This window comes from Epinephelus lanceolatus, chromosome 5 (genome assembly GCF_041903045.1).
Source record: "Epinephelus lanceolatus isolate andai-2023 chromosome 5, ASM4190304v1, whole genome shotgun sequence".
Classification (NCBI taxonomy): domain Eukaryota; kingdom Metazoa; phylum Chordata; class Actinopteri; order Perciformes; family Serranidae; genus Epinephelus; species Epinephelus lanceolatus.
Genome location: NC_135738.1, coordinates 35,410,705 through 35,426,373, shown reverse-complemented (window position 1 = coordinate 35,426,373; position 15,669 = coordinate 35,410,705). Strand labels below are relative to the sequence as shown.

Genomic DNA, 15,669 nt, shown 5'->3' with positions numbered 1-15,669 from the left:
TCTTCATTAAACTTATTCAGCCAAGGCTGGATAAAATGCTGTTTACAACAACTGCATATATGGTAGAGATGGTCACCCTCTCTCCCTTAATATAGCAATCAATCAATCAAACTTTATTTGTATAGCTCTTTTCATACAGTTTATGGCATTTTAGAGGCCTATTATATCTATGCCTATGACTATCTTGTTCTGATAGGCTAATAATAAGATAGCAGAAATATCCTGTAAGCAGTAAAACAATGGGATGCTAAAGCACAGATGTTGTGCATTACGTGGTGTTTATATTCATATATTTTTTCCCTGTCTCTCAATGATCTGCATTTATTTTCCTCATCCTAATTTGCACACATGCTGCTATTCATGCTCCTATTTCTATAGTTGTGACAATTGTATTTTCCATTACGTTTAATGGTCACATTTGCTTAACTGTTTCTTAAACTGGGTTGTCTCTCCTAATTCTATAGTATTTGCTGTTCTGAGGACTTGATTTAATCTTTTTAAAAACCTTTCTCAACCTTTTTTCATGTCAGAGACCCCCAACTGTTTGTTTTCATATTTTAAATCGGTGATTCCCAACCATTTTGTCTTTCGATCCTATAGAATTGAGTTGATTTATAAACCAGAAGCAAGTATTGAGCAAACTGGGAATACATTGCTTTCTCTGCTAATGCTACCCTCATCTACAGTTATTTCGTCTAAGGACATTTTTTTACCCAGTAGCCCCTAAAAGATCTGATTATGTTTGTTGTTACCTTCATGTTCTGTCTGTTAAGAGTTACTGTCCAGCAACCACATGTCAGCACTGCACTTAAAGGGGAACACCACCTAAATTAAAGATTACAGTATATTATTTCCTTGGCTGAGGAAAGTTCAATCAATATTTCTGAACATGAGCTACTCTCTCTCAGAGGCAGAAACCAGACAAGTGAGTCTCAAACTTGTGATGTCATAGGGTATTAGTTCTGGAACTGCTGCATAGACAATAAATTTTGTGGACCCACAATATGTTTAAATGAGCTTTATTCTAATGCAGTGTTTTGAATTCTGAAACAGAAAATGGGTGTGGTTCTCCTTTAAGTATAATTTTGAGGTAGGCTACTTGTACTTTACCTAAGTATTCCCATGTTAACCCTTTCAGAGGGAAATATTGTACATACTATACTATACTAGTAGGCCTACTGTTGTAGATGAAACAACCCAACATTGTAAAGTACTTCAAATGAGCAGCTGTAACATTAAAATGCTGTATACACAGTATGACACAATCTATATATTCCACTAATATATAAAAACATAACTTATCATTTTGCACCATAATAAGTATTTCTACTTTTGTATAGTTTTAGTTTAAGTACATCATGCGGACACAACTGTTGCACTTCAACTCAAGTGTGGTTTTGAAAGCAAGAGTTTTTTTTTTTTTTAGAGTAGGTTTGTTTTGAACTGTGGTAGAGCAACTTTTACGTCTTCCAACAGTGATGATGGATAAGAGTAAAACATATCCTTGCATCCTGTCTTCTACTTTAACCTTTTAATTTATAACTGGGATTGTTAGTTAATTGAAGTTATGAAATAATTATCAGAAGTATGGAGATTCATCTCAATATTCATGTGTTAATTCACAATAAATAAATAAATACAATTCAAAACTCAAAAACCTATTGCAAATATAAAATGCTTCTGCAAACACACAAATGAATTCCACAAATAAAAAGTATCTGTGAATACATTTAATTAATTTACAAATGAATAAAACATATTTGTGAATACCTTCCATATATATATAGATATATGTGAATCCAGTTGTTGTTGTTTTTTTTTAAATTTGTGAATCTCAATTCTGTGCCTGCAGATTTGCATTTTATGCACACTAACATATATATATATATATATATATATATATACAGTACAGGCCAAAAGTTTGGACACACCTTCTCATTCAATGCGTTTTCTTTATTTTCATGACTATTTACATTGTAGATTCTCACTGAAGGCATCAAAACTATGAATGAACACATGTGGAGTTATGTACTTAACAAAAAAAGGTGAAATAACTGAAAACATGTTTTATATTCTAGTTTCTTCAAAATAGCCACCCTTTGCTCTGATTACTGCTTTGCACACTCTTGGCATTCTCTCCATGAGCTTCAAGAGGTAGTCACCTGAAATGCTTTCCACTTCACAGGTGTGCCTTATCAGGGTTAATTAGTGGAATTTCTTGCTTTATCAATGGGGTTGGGACCATCAGTTGTGTTGTGCAGAAGTCAGGTTAATACACAGCCGACAGCCCTATTGGACAACTGTTAAAATTCATATTATGGCAAGAACCAATCAGCTAACTAAAGAAAAACGAGTGGCCATCATTACTTTAAGAAATGAAGATCAGTCAGTCCGGAAAATTGCAAAACCTTTAAATGTGTCCCCAAGTGGAGTCGCAAAAACCATCAAGCGCTACAACGAAACTGGCACACATGAGGACCGACCCAGGAAAGGAAGACCAAGAGTCACCTCTGCTTCTGAGGATAAGTTCATCCGAGTCACCAGCCTCAGAAATCGCAAGTTAACAGCAGCTCAGATCAGAGACCAGATGAATGCCACACAGAGTTCTAGCAGCAGACCCATCTCTAGAACAACTGTTAAGAGGAGACTGCGCCAATCAGACCTTCATGGTCAAATAGCTGCTAGGAAACCACTGCTAAGGAGAGGCAACAAGCAGAAGAGATTTGTTTGGGCCAAAAAACACAAGGAATGGACATTAGACCAGTGGAAATCTGTGCTTTGGTCTGATGAGTCCAAATTTGAGATCTTTGGTTCCAACCGCCGTGTCTTTGTGAGACGCAGAAAAGGTGAACGGATGGATTCCACATGCCTGGTTCCCACTGTGAAGCATGGAGGAGGAGGTGTGATGGTGTGGGGGTGTTTTGCTGGTGACACTGTTGGGGATTTATTCAAAATTGAAGGCACACTGAACCAGCATGGCTACCACAGCATCCTGCAGCGACATGCCATCCCATCCGGTTTGCGTTTAGTTGGACGATCATTTATTTTTCAACAGGACAATGACCCCAAACACACCTCCAGGCTGTGTAAGGGCTATTTGACCAAGAAGGAGAGTGATGGAGTGCTGCGGCAGATGACCTGGCCTCCACAGTCACCGGACCTGAACCCAATCGAGATGGTTTGGGGTGAGCTGGACCGCAGAGTGAAGGCAAAGGGGCCAACAAGTGCTAAACACCTCTGGGAACTCCTTCAAGACTGTTGGAAAACCATTTCAGGTGACTACCTCTTGAAGCTCATGGAGAGAATGCCAAGAGTGTGCAAAGCAGTAATCAGAGCAAAGGGTGGCTATTTTGAAGAAACTAGAATATAAAACATGTTTTCAGTTATTTCACCTTTTTTTGTTAAGTACATAACTCCACATGTGTTCATTCATAGTTTTGATGCCTTCAGTGAGAATCTACAATGTAAATAGTCATGAAAATAAAGAAAACGCATTGAATGAGAAGGTGTGTCCAAACTTTTGGCCTGTACTGTATATACACACACACACTTTTTGTTAAATAAAAATGGAAGTTGTGTGTTTGCAGATCTGTTTTATATTTACTAAATATTGTAAATTTACAAATCTTTTTTTTGTATTTGTGGGAGTTGTTCTATATTTACAGATTACACATTTACACACAGATTGTCGATCTCCTCGCACAAATAATATTGAGACAAATCTATCTCCATATATAAGGACCTTATGGACCACCTTAATTGACAAGTAGGAGTCCTCGCAGCTCACTGTGAGAAACTTCTGCACCTGTCAATCATATTTTGATGGATTGTAGCCTATTTAAGATGGCGCAGCTTTCTCTGCGTCCACAAGCTGCTGCACTCAGCATCAGAGACAGCGGACTGCGAGCCCGTTTCCACACTCAGTACAACCTGTTAAGCTCCAAGCATTTATTTTGAAAAGACGCATTAGTCCTCACCCTGACAGGTCACAGTGACAGCTCAAATCATCTCTGGTCCGATGCCACTTGCACAGTGTAGTTTGCATAGATACCGTCCCTGCTTCCGGTCCTTTTTTTTTTTATAACTTGTAGGCTTAGCCTATAATGCAAGTTAACTTTTACTTCCTTGTACACACAGATAGAGGAACTGGCCGTTTTGCGGCTGGCCTTTTTGTCAACACTCTACATCCTCTCCAGCTTCTTACATGACTTTCAAATCATGATCAGATAGAAAACAAGCGGCAACTTTGCAGAGCTGAAAAGAGTCGAACTCACTTGTAAGGTAAGTATTTTTTGTTACTGTAATCTCTTTTTGGTGGTCTGCGTGTTAAACAGCCTGTGGTGTGAGTTAAATCAGCAGAGGGGAAGTCCGCCTTTTACCGGCAGCATATCTGCAGGGCTCCAGATGATGTGTGTCGGAGCAGGCAGCTCGGTGCAGCTCACAGCAGTCGGTCCTTCAGTCTGCACTGTCACATCGGTTACACCGGCTGTTACTGCACAAACAGCTTGGTGTTTGCTGCAGCCACCGTCACACTTAGATCATTGATTGGTGGTGGTTTCGTTTGGAAAGCATTTAGCTGAAAGAGTGAGGAAAATAGGTTAATCAAGAAAAATAGCATAATAACCAAGTGCAACATGGTGACACAAGGTAGCCTTTTCACCTCATTATGCCACCATGTGCTAAGTTACTGAGAATTTTTTTTAATATTCATGTTATTTATAGTAATTCCTTCTGAACAAAGAAGGTTTAGCCAGGGGTACTGTCATGCACAACTATTTTACATAATCTTAATTTAGATTGTTGTAGGCTAAAGGCTGCTGTACATTCAGTTGTCAGTTTATAAGGTCCACCTACCTAAAATAGAGTTTAATATTAATATATTAATTATATTTATAAATGTTATAATTTTGACAATGTTTTAAACTAAAAACTGGCTCTACTCCAAGTACAAGCCTTTATCTGGTATTGCTAAGCAAACCAGGAACTAGTAAGCTAAATTTTAACAGTAGGCAACTCTAAAGTTTCATGTTGTTGACAAATAGACAGAGGTGGCACCAAGTCATTGTTTTGCAAGTCACTAGTAAGTCTCAAGTGTTCTCATTCAAGTCCCATGCAAGTCCCGAGTCCCTAGTCCTAATGAGTTTCAAGTCCTAAACAAGTCTCTTCACCAAATATAGCCTGATGCCATTTTAACAATAGAGTAACAATATATTAAATCCTGAATGCTTTTTAAAATGTGTGCTTATTTATTAAACACAATTACTGGAGGTTGTTGTGTCTCCATATGTACTTTTTGACCTGCATATTTTGCACACTGCAGTTAGTTTCTTGTTAAAAACTGTGTAGTTTTTGTATGGAAATTAAATTATTTCTGGGATCTTTTTTTTTTTGACCAACTGGCGCTCAGTAATGTTATGGTCGTTCTTCATGGTTTTCTCCTGCATCTTGATTGGATGCTGTAGGATTTGTTCAGGCAAGGTGGATCTGGGGAATTATGTGGGGACTCCCTTGAAATTAATAATGTTAACCTCAGCTGATTCAGGGAGTGTAGGAAAATGAATTCATTCTTGGCACACATTTTAAATAACATATTTTTAAAAACATCTTTTCACTTGGGGGAAAGTATCAAGTGTTTTCAATTCAAAAGGCTCAAGTCCAAGCTAGGTCATGACTCACTGGTGTTGAATGTCGAGTTACAAGTCTACTTTGATTTCATTCATTCATTCATCTTCTAACCGCTTCATCCTCTTGAGGGTCGCGGGGGGGCTGGAGCCTATCCCAGCTGACATCAGGCGAGAGGCAGGGTTCTACTTTGATTTTTTTAAAGATATTTTTTTTGGCCATTTTGCCTTTAATGGACAGGACAGGTAAGCGTGAAAGGGGGAGAGAGAGAGGGGGGATGACATGCAGCAAAGGGCCACAGACTGGATTCGAACCCGGGCTGCTGCGGCAACAGCCTTATACATGGGGTGCCTGCTCTACCACTAAGCCACTGACGCCCCTACTTTGATTTTTTTGAGTTGTGTCTAAAGACATCAGATTTTTGACTCAAGTCTGACTCTGAAGGTGGAACGGCCACAGTTGTTTGGAACCATATCAGCTCAGCAATGTCTGCTCATTTAACTTGTAGACATGGAAAATTCCAGATAATTTCAAGTTGTGTTTCTAAATGTGTCATTAGAATGAGCTTGTAGTGTTAGCTACCAGTGAGGTGTTTGGTGAGACTGGAGGAATATGACCCCTGCTGAACTTAGAATTCTGGCAAAGCTGAAATAATCCATTTTTAGCCAACAGAAGGCAAAAGAATGTCGCAACAAACTGACAGACACAACAACCCTGACATGATTCAATCAATCAATCAATCAATCAATCAATCAATCAATCATGTCTTTATTGCAGACTCAGTGGTCCATAAAAGAATACAATACGAATTTTGTGTTAAGGGGCATTATCCCCTTATAATTTTGTTGTTTGTCTTGTTATGGTTGTTGTCTTGTTATGATAACCAGTGGCCCACTAACACTTGGAACACTATTATTATTCATTCTCACATTAGTCACATTCATTCAATTAGTAATACACTCTCCTTTTATTCTATTTTGGTCTCCACCATCTTCTGTGAAAAATATCTGCCTCTTTAGCTGCTAAATGTTTGATTGTTTGACTTCACCAACTATTTTTTTTTTTACTTTGTCAAAACTTTTGACGTTTGTTGCCAGGCAGATCGTCTTTTAGCTGAAAATAGCTGGCTGCTGTTGCTGGAAATAATGTTGACCAGAGCGGTGAGAGTACATGTGATGTAAAAACAACAACAGTGAGGTTTTTGTGAGATTATTGTGTTACTTGCATTACACATGATAATTTTCAATGTTAACATCCAGCAAAAAAGAGTTTGCACACACAATTTGTCAGAATCTTTTAAAATCTTTTTGAACCGTTTTGATTCATTTTTTGTATGTTGATTTCTATTTTTTACTCCCCATGGCATGGAGAACTGGAGCTTATGGTGTGAACGGCCAGGTGACTGCTGACGGGCAGGCGTGCAATAATTAACAAAGGGCGCACTTCCACGGCCATTGTGAACCCAGTATTATGCTCATTTTCAGGTTCATACTTGTATTTTCAGTACCTAGAACATGTTTACGTGCTTTAATGGTAAAAAAAACCTGTATTTTCCTTATACTGTCTGTGCTGGAACACCTGTATTCACCCTCTGTCTAGGGAGGCTCCATTTAACGCCTGTCTCTTTAAGAACTCCTCCTGAAAAAGCCCAGTCTGCTCCCCCTGGTCAGTGTTTATGGATCTACCATATCTCGCTGTCTCTGTACCCACCATCACTGCAGTTGTGGAATGACTGTAACAGAGCATAGTGGCACTTTTTGTCATGAAAAATCACCAATAGAAGCTTCTAAACACAACCAGACATGTTTTAGCGGGAATATGATCCAAAATCAGGGAGAAATTAATAACATCTGCATCTAAGATGACATGTTTCCCTGATGTTAGCATGTAGCTACATGTAGCAGTGTAAGCAACATAATGTAAACACTTGAAGTAGTGTGTCTGGAGCAGATGACCATATAAAGTAATCCGTCACACTATGATGTTTTACTGTAGCCAGAGTAAACATTGTAAACAAAGTATTCAGAACGGTAGTAAATCTGAGGTTTTATGCTCACATTATTTGAAACTTAGGCATCCTTTAATATGAACAGCCTTCACTATATTTAAGACACAAAATATAGATGTATAATAGGTCCTCTTTAAAGGCACCCCAGCTCTCTTTTCCTCTTTATTTCAGGTCAGTGTTTCTTTTCTCCATCTTCATGTTCAATTTTTATATTCTCAAATTTATATAATTTTTTAAAATTATATAAAAAGCAGAGGAAAGTAGCTTTAGGATTTACTAAAATTAAGAAATTGTAATGAACTGGTTACAGCTGTTTTGATTGGTAAATACTGATAATGCATATGAATATCTTTTGCAGTTACTGTAGCTTACTATTGACTTTAATCTAAAATAACAAAAACCTCACTGACATGTGGTTGCAGTCAGTAAACTGTGGTGAAACTAGGGCTGCAACTTTCTAAAATATTCATGGTATGATAACCGTCACAGAAAATATCATGGTTTCACTGGGTATAGTATAAAACTGCTTTTAATATCAGTTTAAATGACCTTTAAACGATTTTTGGGGTTAAACAAACACTTTATTATAGTTGAAACCTGAAAGTTTTTTCAATAGAAGACTGCGTAAGAAAAAGAAAAAGGAAAAATGTGCATGGCATGATAATCGTCCATGTTGAAACCACATTATACCTTAAAAGTGGTACATAACTGTAGTTGAAACTAACTTTTGGTTTACCCCACAAAATATAAAAAGTCTTGCTGGACCACTCTGTTGTCACTTTAACTACTATATCATCTATTCCACGGGCCTTTTCACAGTCACACCCGTGTAATTTAACCAATGGGAGCCATTCTGCTTCATCTCTAATTTGCTATTTAATCTCATGCAGTCAATGCAGATTTGACGTGGTGATTATGTCATTTAACACAAAAGTAAATCAAAATCCCCCAATATTTGATCTTATTTGGCTTAACCAGAGAAATTGTAGGTGTGTGTATTTGTGTGTATACATATGTATTCCTTCAGTGTATATGGGTGAGTGTTCCGGTGTGTATCTGAGGAGTGACACTCCAACATGTTAAAATCCAGTACAGTGGCTCATCACATCTTTGTTCCATATAAACACTGGTTTTCCTGGAGCAGGCATGTTTGTGCATGCATGACATGAACACATATGGAACACATATGGGTTTATTGGCACAGTATTTGTGTTTTTTTTCCACCGCCGCATCGGTATGAGGAAATTAATTAGTCTGAATAAGGCTGTAGTAATCCCAGGAGGGTAAGTCCCTTCACAAGGGTAAAGGTTTCAGCAGGGAAAACAGGGAAATTGTTGTGTGATAATGTTAGTTAATCATTAATTTCATTTCAAAACACTGAGGACAGCTCTTTAGTTTTCATGTCTCAAGTTATTGAATATGTACTTATCATATTATATTCCATCATTAATATATGTGAGTGTAATTTAAAGGGATAGTTCGGGTTTTTGGACATGAAGTTGTGTGAAATGCTGACCATCTGTAGCTCTGATGTGACGGTGTCACTACTGTCAAAGAGCCTCCTGCTCTGAGAAATGGCCCGTAGCTTACCTGAGAAAAAGTAGTTCTTAAGATATAAGGGGGACACGTAACCAAAAGGTTTTAAGCTACAAAAAAGTATGCATGTGTTTTGTTAGACTATTTCAATAATTTTAAAACATCCCCGCATTACGTCAGACCTTGCTATCAATTGAGACTATTTTCTGGCCAGTATCACTCCGCCGTGCAGGCCCGCAAGACAGCACGCCAACAGAAATCAATCAGACAGTTCATCACCACGCCGTGCAGGTGCACAGGATAGCAACGGCTAACGAAAACTTCATCGGCTGTTTCCAACAGAGAACCAGTAGGCTATCATTAGTGAGGAAGAAGATGTACTAGCCCTATATATACACCTACTACTACAGCATGAACACGGCTCAGGCTCACGACACACCCTTGTTAGCTGCTGTAGGTAAACAGAGGAATACCAAAATGGTGCGAACTTGTGATTTCCCCAGCTGTGGGAATAAAAACATCGCCGGCTCCCAATTCCATCGGTTTCCTGTTACAGATGTATGTGCTGTGTTCGCGCTGTAGTAGTAGGTATATCTAGGGCTAGTACATCTTCTTCCTCACTAATGATAGCCTACTCGTTCTCTGTTGGAAACAGCCGATGAAGTTTTCGTTAGCTGTTGCTATCCTGCGCACCTGCACGGCGTGGTGATGAACTGTCTTATTGATTTCTGTTGGCGTGCTGTCTTGCGGGCCTGCACAGCGGAATGATACTGGCCAGAAAATAGTCCCAATTGATAGCAAGGTCTGACGTAATGCGGGGATGTTTTAAAATTATTGAAATAGTCTAACAAAACACATGCATACTTTTTTGTAGCTTAAAACCTTTTGGTTACGTGTCCCCCTTATATCTTAAGAACTACTTTTTCTCAGGTAAGCTACGGGCCATTTCTCAGAGCAGGAGGCTCTTTGACAGTAGTGACACCGTCACATCAGAGCTACAGATGGTCAGCATTTCACACAACTTCATGTCCAAAAACCCGAACTATCCCTTTAAATTACACTCACATATATTAATGATGGAATATAATATGATAAGTACATATTCAATAACTTGAGACATGAAAACTAAAGAGCTGTCCTCAGTGTTTTGAAATGAAATTAATGATTAACTAACATTATCACACAACAATTTCCCTGTTTTCCCTGCTGAAACTTAGAGCTACAGATGGTCAGTGTTTCACACAACTTCATGTCCAAAAACCCGAACTATACCTTTAAGGCAGACAATGGATATTCACACAAGAAACGTGTGGTTTCATGTTTATTCTAATTAAACAAGGAATTCATCCGCACATAAAGGTATGCTGATACCTTTTTTTATAGTGACAGACTTCAAATCATGTTTTCTGAATTCTTTCTGGTCTTAATTTATATATTTTTTAATCATGTAATTATAAAGAATGGGGTCTCAGTGCCAACGATTATTTACATCAGCTTATAGGCTTTGTAAATGGCTTTGCCTTTCAGTGTAGAAATATTTTAGGAAACTCTCCACAGTATCCTTTAATTGGTGTTTTATATGTTTAACAGAACTCCTCCTGTGGCACTGTTTTGTTTTGATATCTCTCTGGTCATTTGCAAGTTAAATATTAGGTATTGTGACGGGCCAGGTTGAACTTCAACTCTACCCTCAACTCCACAAGTATGCAACACTATTTCTAATTAACGTTTTATCTTACACTGGTACTGAACTACACATTCCTGATCCTCTTAAAAAAATACAGCATGCCATAGGAAACTGAATTGTTTTCCATTTACTGACACACATTTGCTGATAAGATGGTGGGGACAGCTGCAGTAGAGGTGTGCCTTTTTATTAAACTGTTTATCCAATCTAAAGATAATGTCCATTGATGAAACAGGTTTTACCCTACTCCAATTAAAAGCACCCCGTGCTACCTACCACCAACGCCTATCATACGTTCCCCCTCAAAATCATGAAGATACAGTATACTGTTGGTATAAAATAAATGATTGACATAGAGAATAAGTGACTGTAGTGACGACAAGAGACTGATAATAATAAAATGAACTGAAGCAGAAGGAGAGCATGGTCACATTAAGATAAAGATCTGAGCTCTAACATTTGCATGTGATAATAATACTGCTGTAGTATGTGGGTGACAATTCAGAGGACAAACAACTGGAAAGGACACACAGAAATACCAGAAGATGAGAAAGCAGGGCCCTGGAATTTATATGTCCCTGGTAAGCACGGGGCATCAGATATGTTTTATCAGGGAACTCAGACAGTTTTTCCAAATGAAGTTCAGTTTACTCATTAAAAGGAGTAATAACTGGCCTATGAAAACATTCATCATTCATTCATTTCCTGTAACAGTTTCTCTTGGTACAGGGTTGCTGGGGGGCTGTAGTCTATCCCAGCTGTCTGGCTGTCGTTAAGCATCTGTCACCCTAGCCATTACGGTGCACTGCTACCTCTTGTCGGCCCTTGATGGCTTTTTTTTCAGCCAATTCAGCATGTTGAATCGGTGTCAGAGATGGTGAGACCTGTCAGTGAATAAAATCACTCTGATTGGTAGTTCAGCTCAGCGCACAAGACAAGAAACAAAGATGAGGAAAGTAAACAAACAGCTAAAGTCAAGAGGGGGTGAGACCAAAACAAACTTGTTATATAAGGTAACATTATTATTTCTTTAGCCATTAAGCTCTTTAGCAGATACGTTTTGTGATTGTTTGTGTTACTGTTAACTGTCACTGTCTTTCAGCATTGGATTGTGTTGTTGATATGCTAACTGGCTAACAAGACGGTCTTCCGGTTTCCGTTTTTGAATGATAATTACCGACTGCCTACTGGGGTGGAAAGTTATTTCTTGTCACACAGGTGCAGAACGTACGTGCTGGTGGGGCATTGACTGTAGTCTTTGCAGCCAAGACACAGGTGATATGAGGTGACGCAACAGTCATCTTTCATTGTTGCTAGTTCTTAGTTTTGGTGTTTCTGGGCCTTTAGAGTCACTAATTAACCTGTATGTCTTTTGGGAAGCTGGAGAACGCGGAGAAAACCCATGCTGACATGCAGATTTCACACAGAACAGCACCAAACCAGGATTCGAACCTGGCACCTTCTTGCTGTGTGCTGACTACTAGCCAAGAGCGATGCAGGAGCGTCCATCAAGCTAATCATAATCATAAGCTAAGTTTAGGCAGCTAGCTATAACATAGCTATTCTATAGGGACATCACATCGGTAATTCATAATGTCAGCTGATAATTAAATTTGCAAACAGCACGCTAGTTAGTGTCATGGAGCCAATGATCCAAATGAAATATAGGAACATTGCAGTTAGTGGCTGTAATCATGGTCAGTCTTGTGTTTGACACAGTTTTGGCTGATGCACAGGTGCCTGTTCACAGCTTCAGAGTGTGTGCATGGGAGCACAAGCTATATGCTAATTAAAGTTCAGTTAACGGCCTCAGAGAGAGGTGTCACTAAAACAAGTTACATACAGAACCTTTAACTTACTTTTATGTGTCCCTCTAAAGCTGTCTAAAGAGTTCAACATCTCAAAGCTTATGAAATACGGGAGGGATAAAATATTTCCAAAACAAAACCTGCAGAATGAGCTAGGCTTCATGAAGGTTATTCTAATATTTTGTTGTTACTGTAGAAAACGTCATAATCTACATTTTTAGTTGCCAGTAAATGAGTGTCTCTGTGGCTCTGTCTCAGCTGCAGAGATGGCTTCTAGGGGGCAGCAAGGCGAGATGACGGAGTACAAGAAGATTCGGATCAAACGGGACTTGGAGATGGGCGTGGTCATGACGGTGTTTCGGCAGAAGGCGGAGCGACTCACCGTGCAGGTCATTATGGAGACCCGGCAGGTGGCATGGACACGCACTGCAGACAAAACTGATGGTGTCTGTAAGTATATTAATGAATAATAATAATAATTATTGTCTTCTTAGTTTATGTAGTACATAACACAGCAATAATATTTCTTCACCGTTGTGAGAGGTATAGGGCTGCCCAGATCCAGTACAGAAATGGCATCAACAAAAGGCGCTGTCAGGAGTAGGCTGCCTCACAAATTCAAGCATGGCTTTTATGCCTCCGTGCTGGCGACAGCTGTGGACGGAGGCATTATGTTATTGGGTTGTGCTGTCCATTCCATTTATGTGAACGCACTATCTCAAGAACACCTTGTGGGAAATACTTCAAATTTGGCACAAATGTCCAATTGAACTGATTAGAATTTGGCTCTGGGGCTTGAGCACCGCCGGTGTTCATTAGTCTTGGGGAAAAAATGTTGCAGTGGCAGAAAATGTGATTTTAATTAGTGGTGTATAGCAAAGTTGTATTATACATTCAGCAGTATGACTGTTTTGTGCCATCTACCATGAGATGGTAGTTATGTAATAAAGCGGAAATCACCGTGGCTGAATGTTGAACTAGTTGTGCAAGTGCTATACAATGCAGTAACTCTGCTTGCCAATAGATACTTGATTCAATGCTTAGTTTTTATTAGCACAATTTTAGTAGATTCTTTAAACTGTTCTTTAATAGAATCCTTAAAAATATTGTTCCATCGAGAAGATATTAAGGCTTAGAGAGGGGCATTTGGGGCTGTGCTGCTTTAGATGTCTTTGAAGCTGTCATACACCATGGTGATGGTTGCCACTTAAAGGATTCACCTCAGCTCCACTTGCACAGTGGCTCTGCACTGATATGCCTCTCATATCCAATCCACCATTTCACTCTTCTTTATTTTAACATTTATCCTATCAGCCACTGATTAGCTGCACTACTGCAATTATGTTTCCAGCGCCTTTCGGCTCAGAGGCAGGAGAGAAAGCTGCTGTTGTCAGTTCCTTCCCCACATTTCCTCAGCTAGTATGTGACAAAACTGATTCTCACCTCAGCTGTTTTGTAGTTGAGTCATCACTGCCGTACCATATTGAGGCCCAAATGTAAAGTCACACGTGTGTTTAAGATTTGGAAAGGCTGTTTTAAACATGCTATTCCATGACACAGTGGACATCAGCTACCTAAACTCTGAGTTGTTGTTCATTTGCTTTTTTGTCTCAAAGAAGTCACGAGCTACAGTTAAACTATGATCTCAATGCTGTAGTCAGCTTTCAGGCTATGTTATGCATTGGCTAGCTGCCACACTGCAGTGTCATGAAATTGTGAGGAATTTATTATATGCATGAAATTATATCAAGACAACAGTCATAGTTTTGAGGAGATTTGTGATGTAGCTGTAAAGGCATTCGGTATTCATATTCAGGGTGTGTGTCATCACAGTGTTTCCAAGTGTGAAAATAAGCATGCCTCAAACGCTCGCTAAATTAGTTTCACTGTGAGAGCTGAAAATGTGTGAAACTGAAAAAGAACCATCTTACATTTACTATAGTGTACTATTGTCATGTTTTTTTGTGTGACTCAGACTACAGATGAAATGTCCTCTCCAGAGATGATGATTAACAATCTTCAAATCACCTCCTTTAGAAAACAAAAATCCAAACACCAGAAATATGTGCTTTGTTTCAGTGGACCTTTTTGAGATCAGAGAGATCCGTCCAGGAAGGAACTCCAAGGACTTTGAGCGCTTTAAAGATGGCAAGGACAAACACGACGAAAATACCTGCTTCACGATCTTCTATGGCTCACAGTTTGTTCTCAACACCCTCAGTCTGGGAGGTGAGGCCTTTCTTTTTTAATATTTGTAGCCCTGTGTTCTCATTAAATTCCTTTCTTAGGTCTTGGATATGGTTGATGTTTTGAAGGCCTCCAGTGTGCTGATCTTTAATATTCATCAACTTGACCATTTCTTTTGAAAGAAATAAAAAACATTTTGGGAAATACACTTGATTTGTCACAGAGTGAGATCAAAGGATTGACATTAATCTCTCTGTAGAGTGAGTACAAGACTGAAGTCAGGATGTGGTTAGTCTAGCTTAGCATTTAGACTGGACTCTGGGGAAAGAGAGCTACCCTTGCTATGTTCAAAGCTCAAAAACCAACTCTGAAGCTGACACGTTGAAATGCTTAACTATACAGCAGAAATAAACATTTTCACAGCTCAGTAAAAACCTGTGTGGCCTCTGTGGCTGATTTCCTTCTTCATTACAACTGTACGGGGTGTAAATTCTTATATAACTCACCCATTTACATTTTTTGAAGTTAAGCATGTTTAACGCTGGGCCACTTGAGTAACAGGCTGTCCGCAAGGGGTAGCTACAGTCTGTGAGTCAGATCCACCCATCACTCCTCCACACCTCCACCGTCTCGTCCATGTCACTTATGGCTCCAAAAAACCAGGATAGTGACAGCAGAAATGCCAAACACGAGGCTTGAACATGGGAGTCCACTAACCAATGGGTGATGTTAGGGTGGCTATGTCCATTATTTTATACATTTAAAGAATGTATTTGGCCATCCAACAATTTTATGCAGCATCTCTGGCTATCACGGGGGGT

General features: G+C 39.1%; 1 protein-coding gene across 1 annotated transcript in view; it reads left to right on the top strand.

Annotated features, from left to right (window-relative positions):
- Positions 1 to 4,106: 4,106 nt before the first annotated feature.
- Positions 4,107 to 15,669, top strand: part of plcg2 (phospholipase C, gamma 2) — a 41,531-nt gene continuing 29,968 nt past the window's right edge. The window contains exons 1-3 of the mRNA XM_033635833.2: positions 4,107 to 4,281; positions 12,920 to 13,111; positions 14,741 to 14,890. Coding sequence (XP_033491724.1) covers positions 12,928 to 13,111; positions 14,741 to 14,890 — 334 coding nt within the window. The 5' untranslated portion in view covers positions 4,107 to 4,281; positions 12,920 to 12,927. The remainder of the gene's footprint in view (positions 4,282 to 12,919; positions 13,112 to 14,740; positions 14,891 to 15,669) is intronic.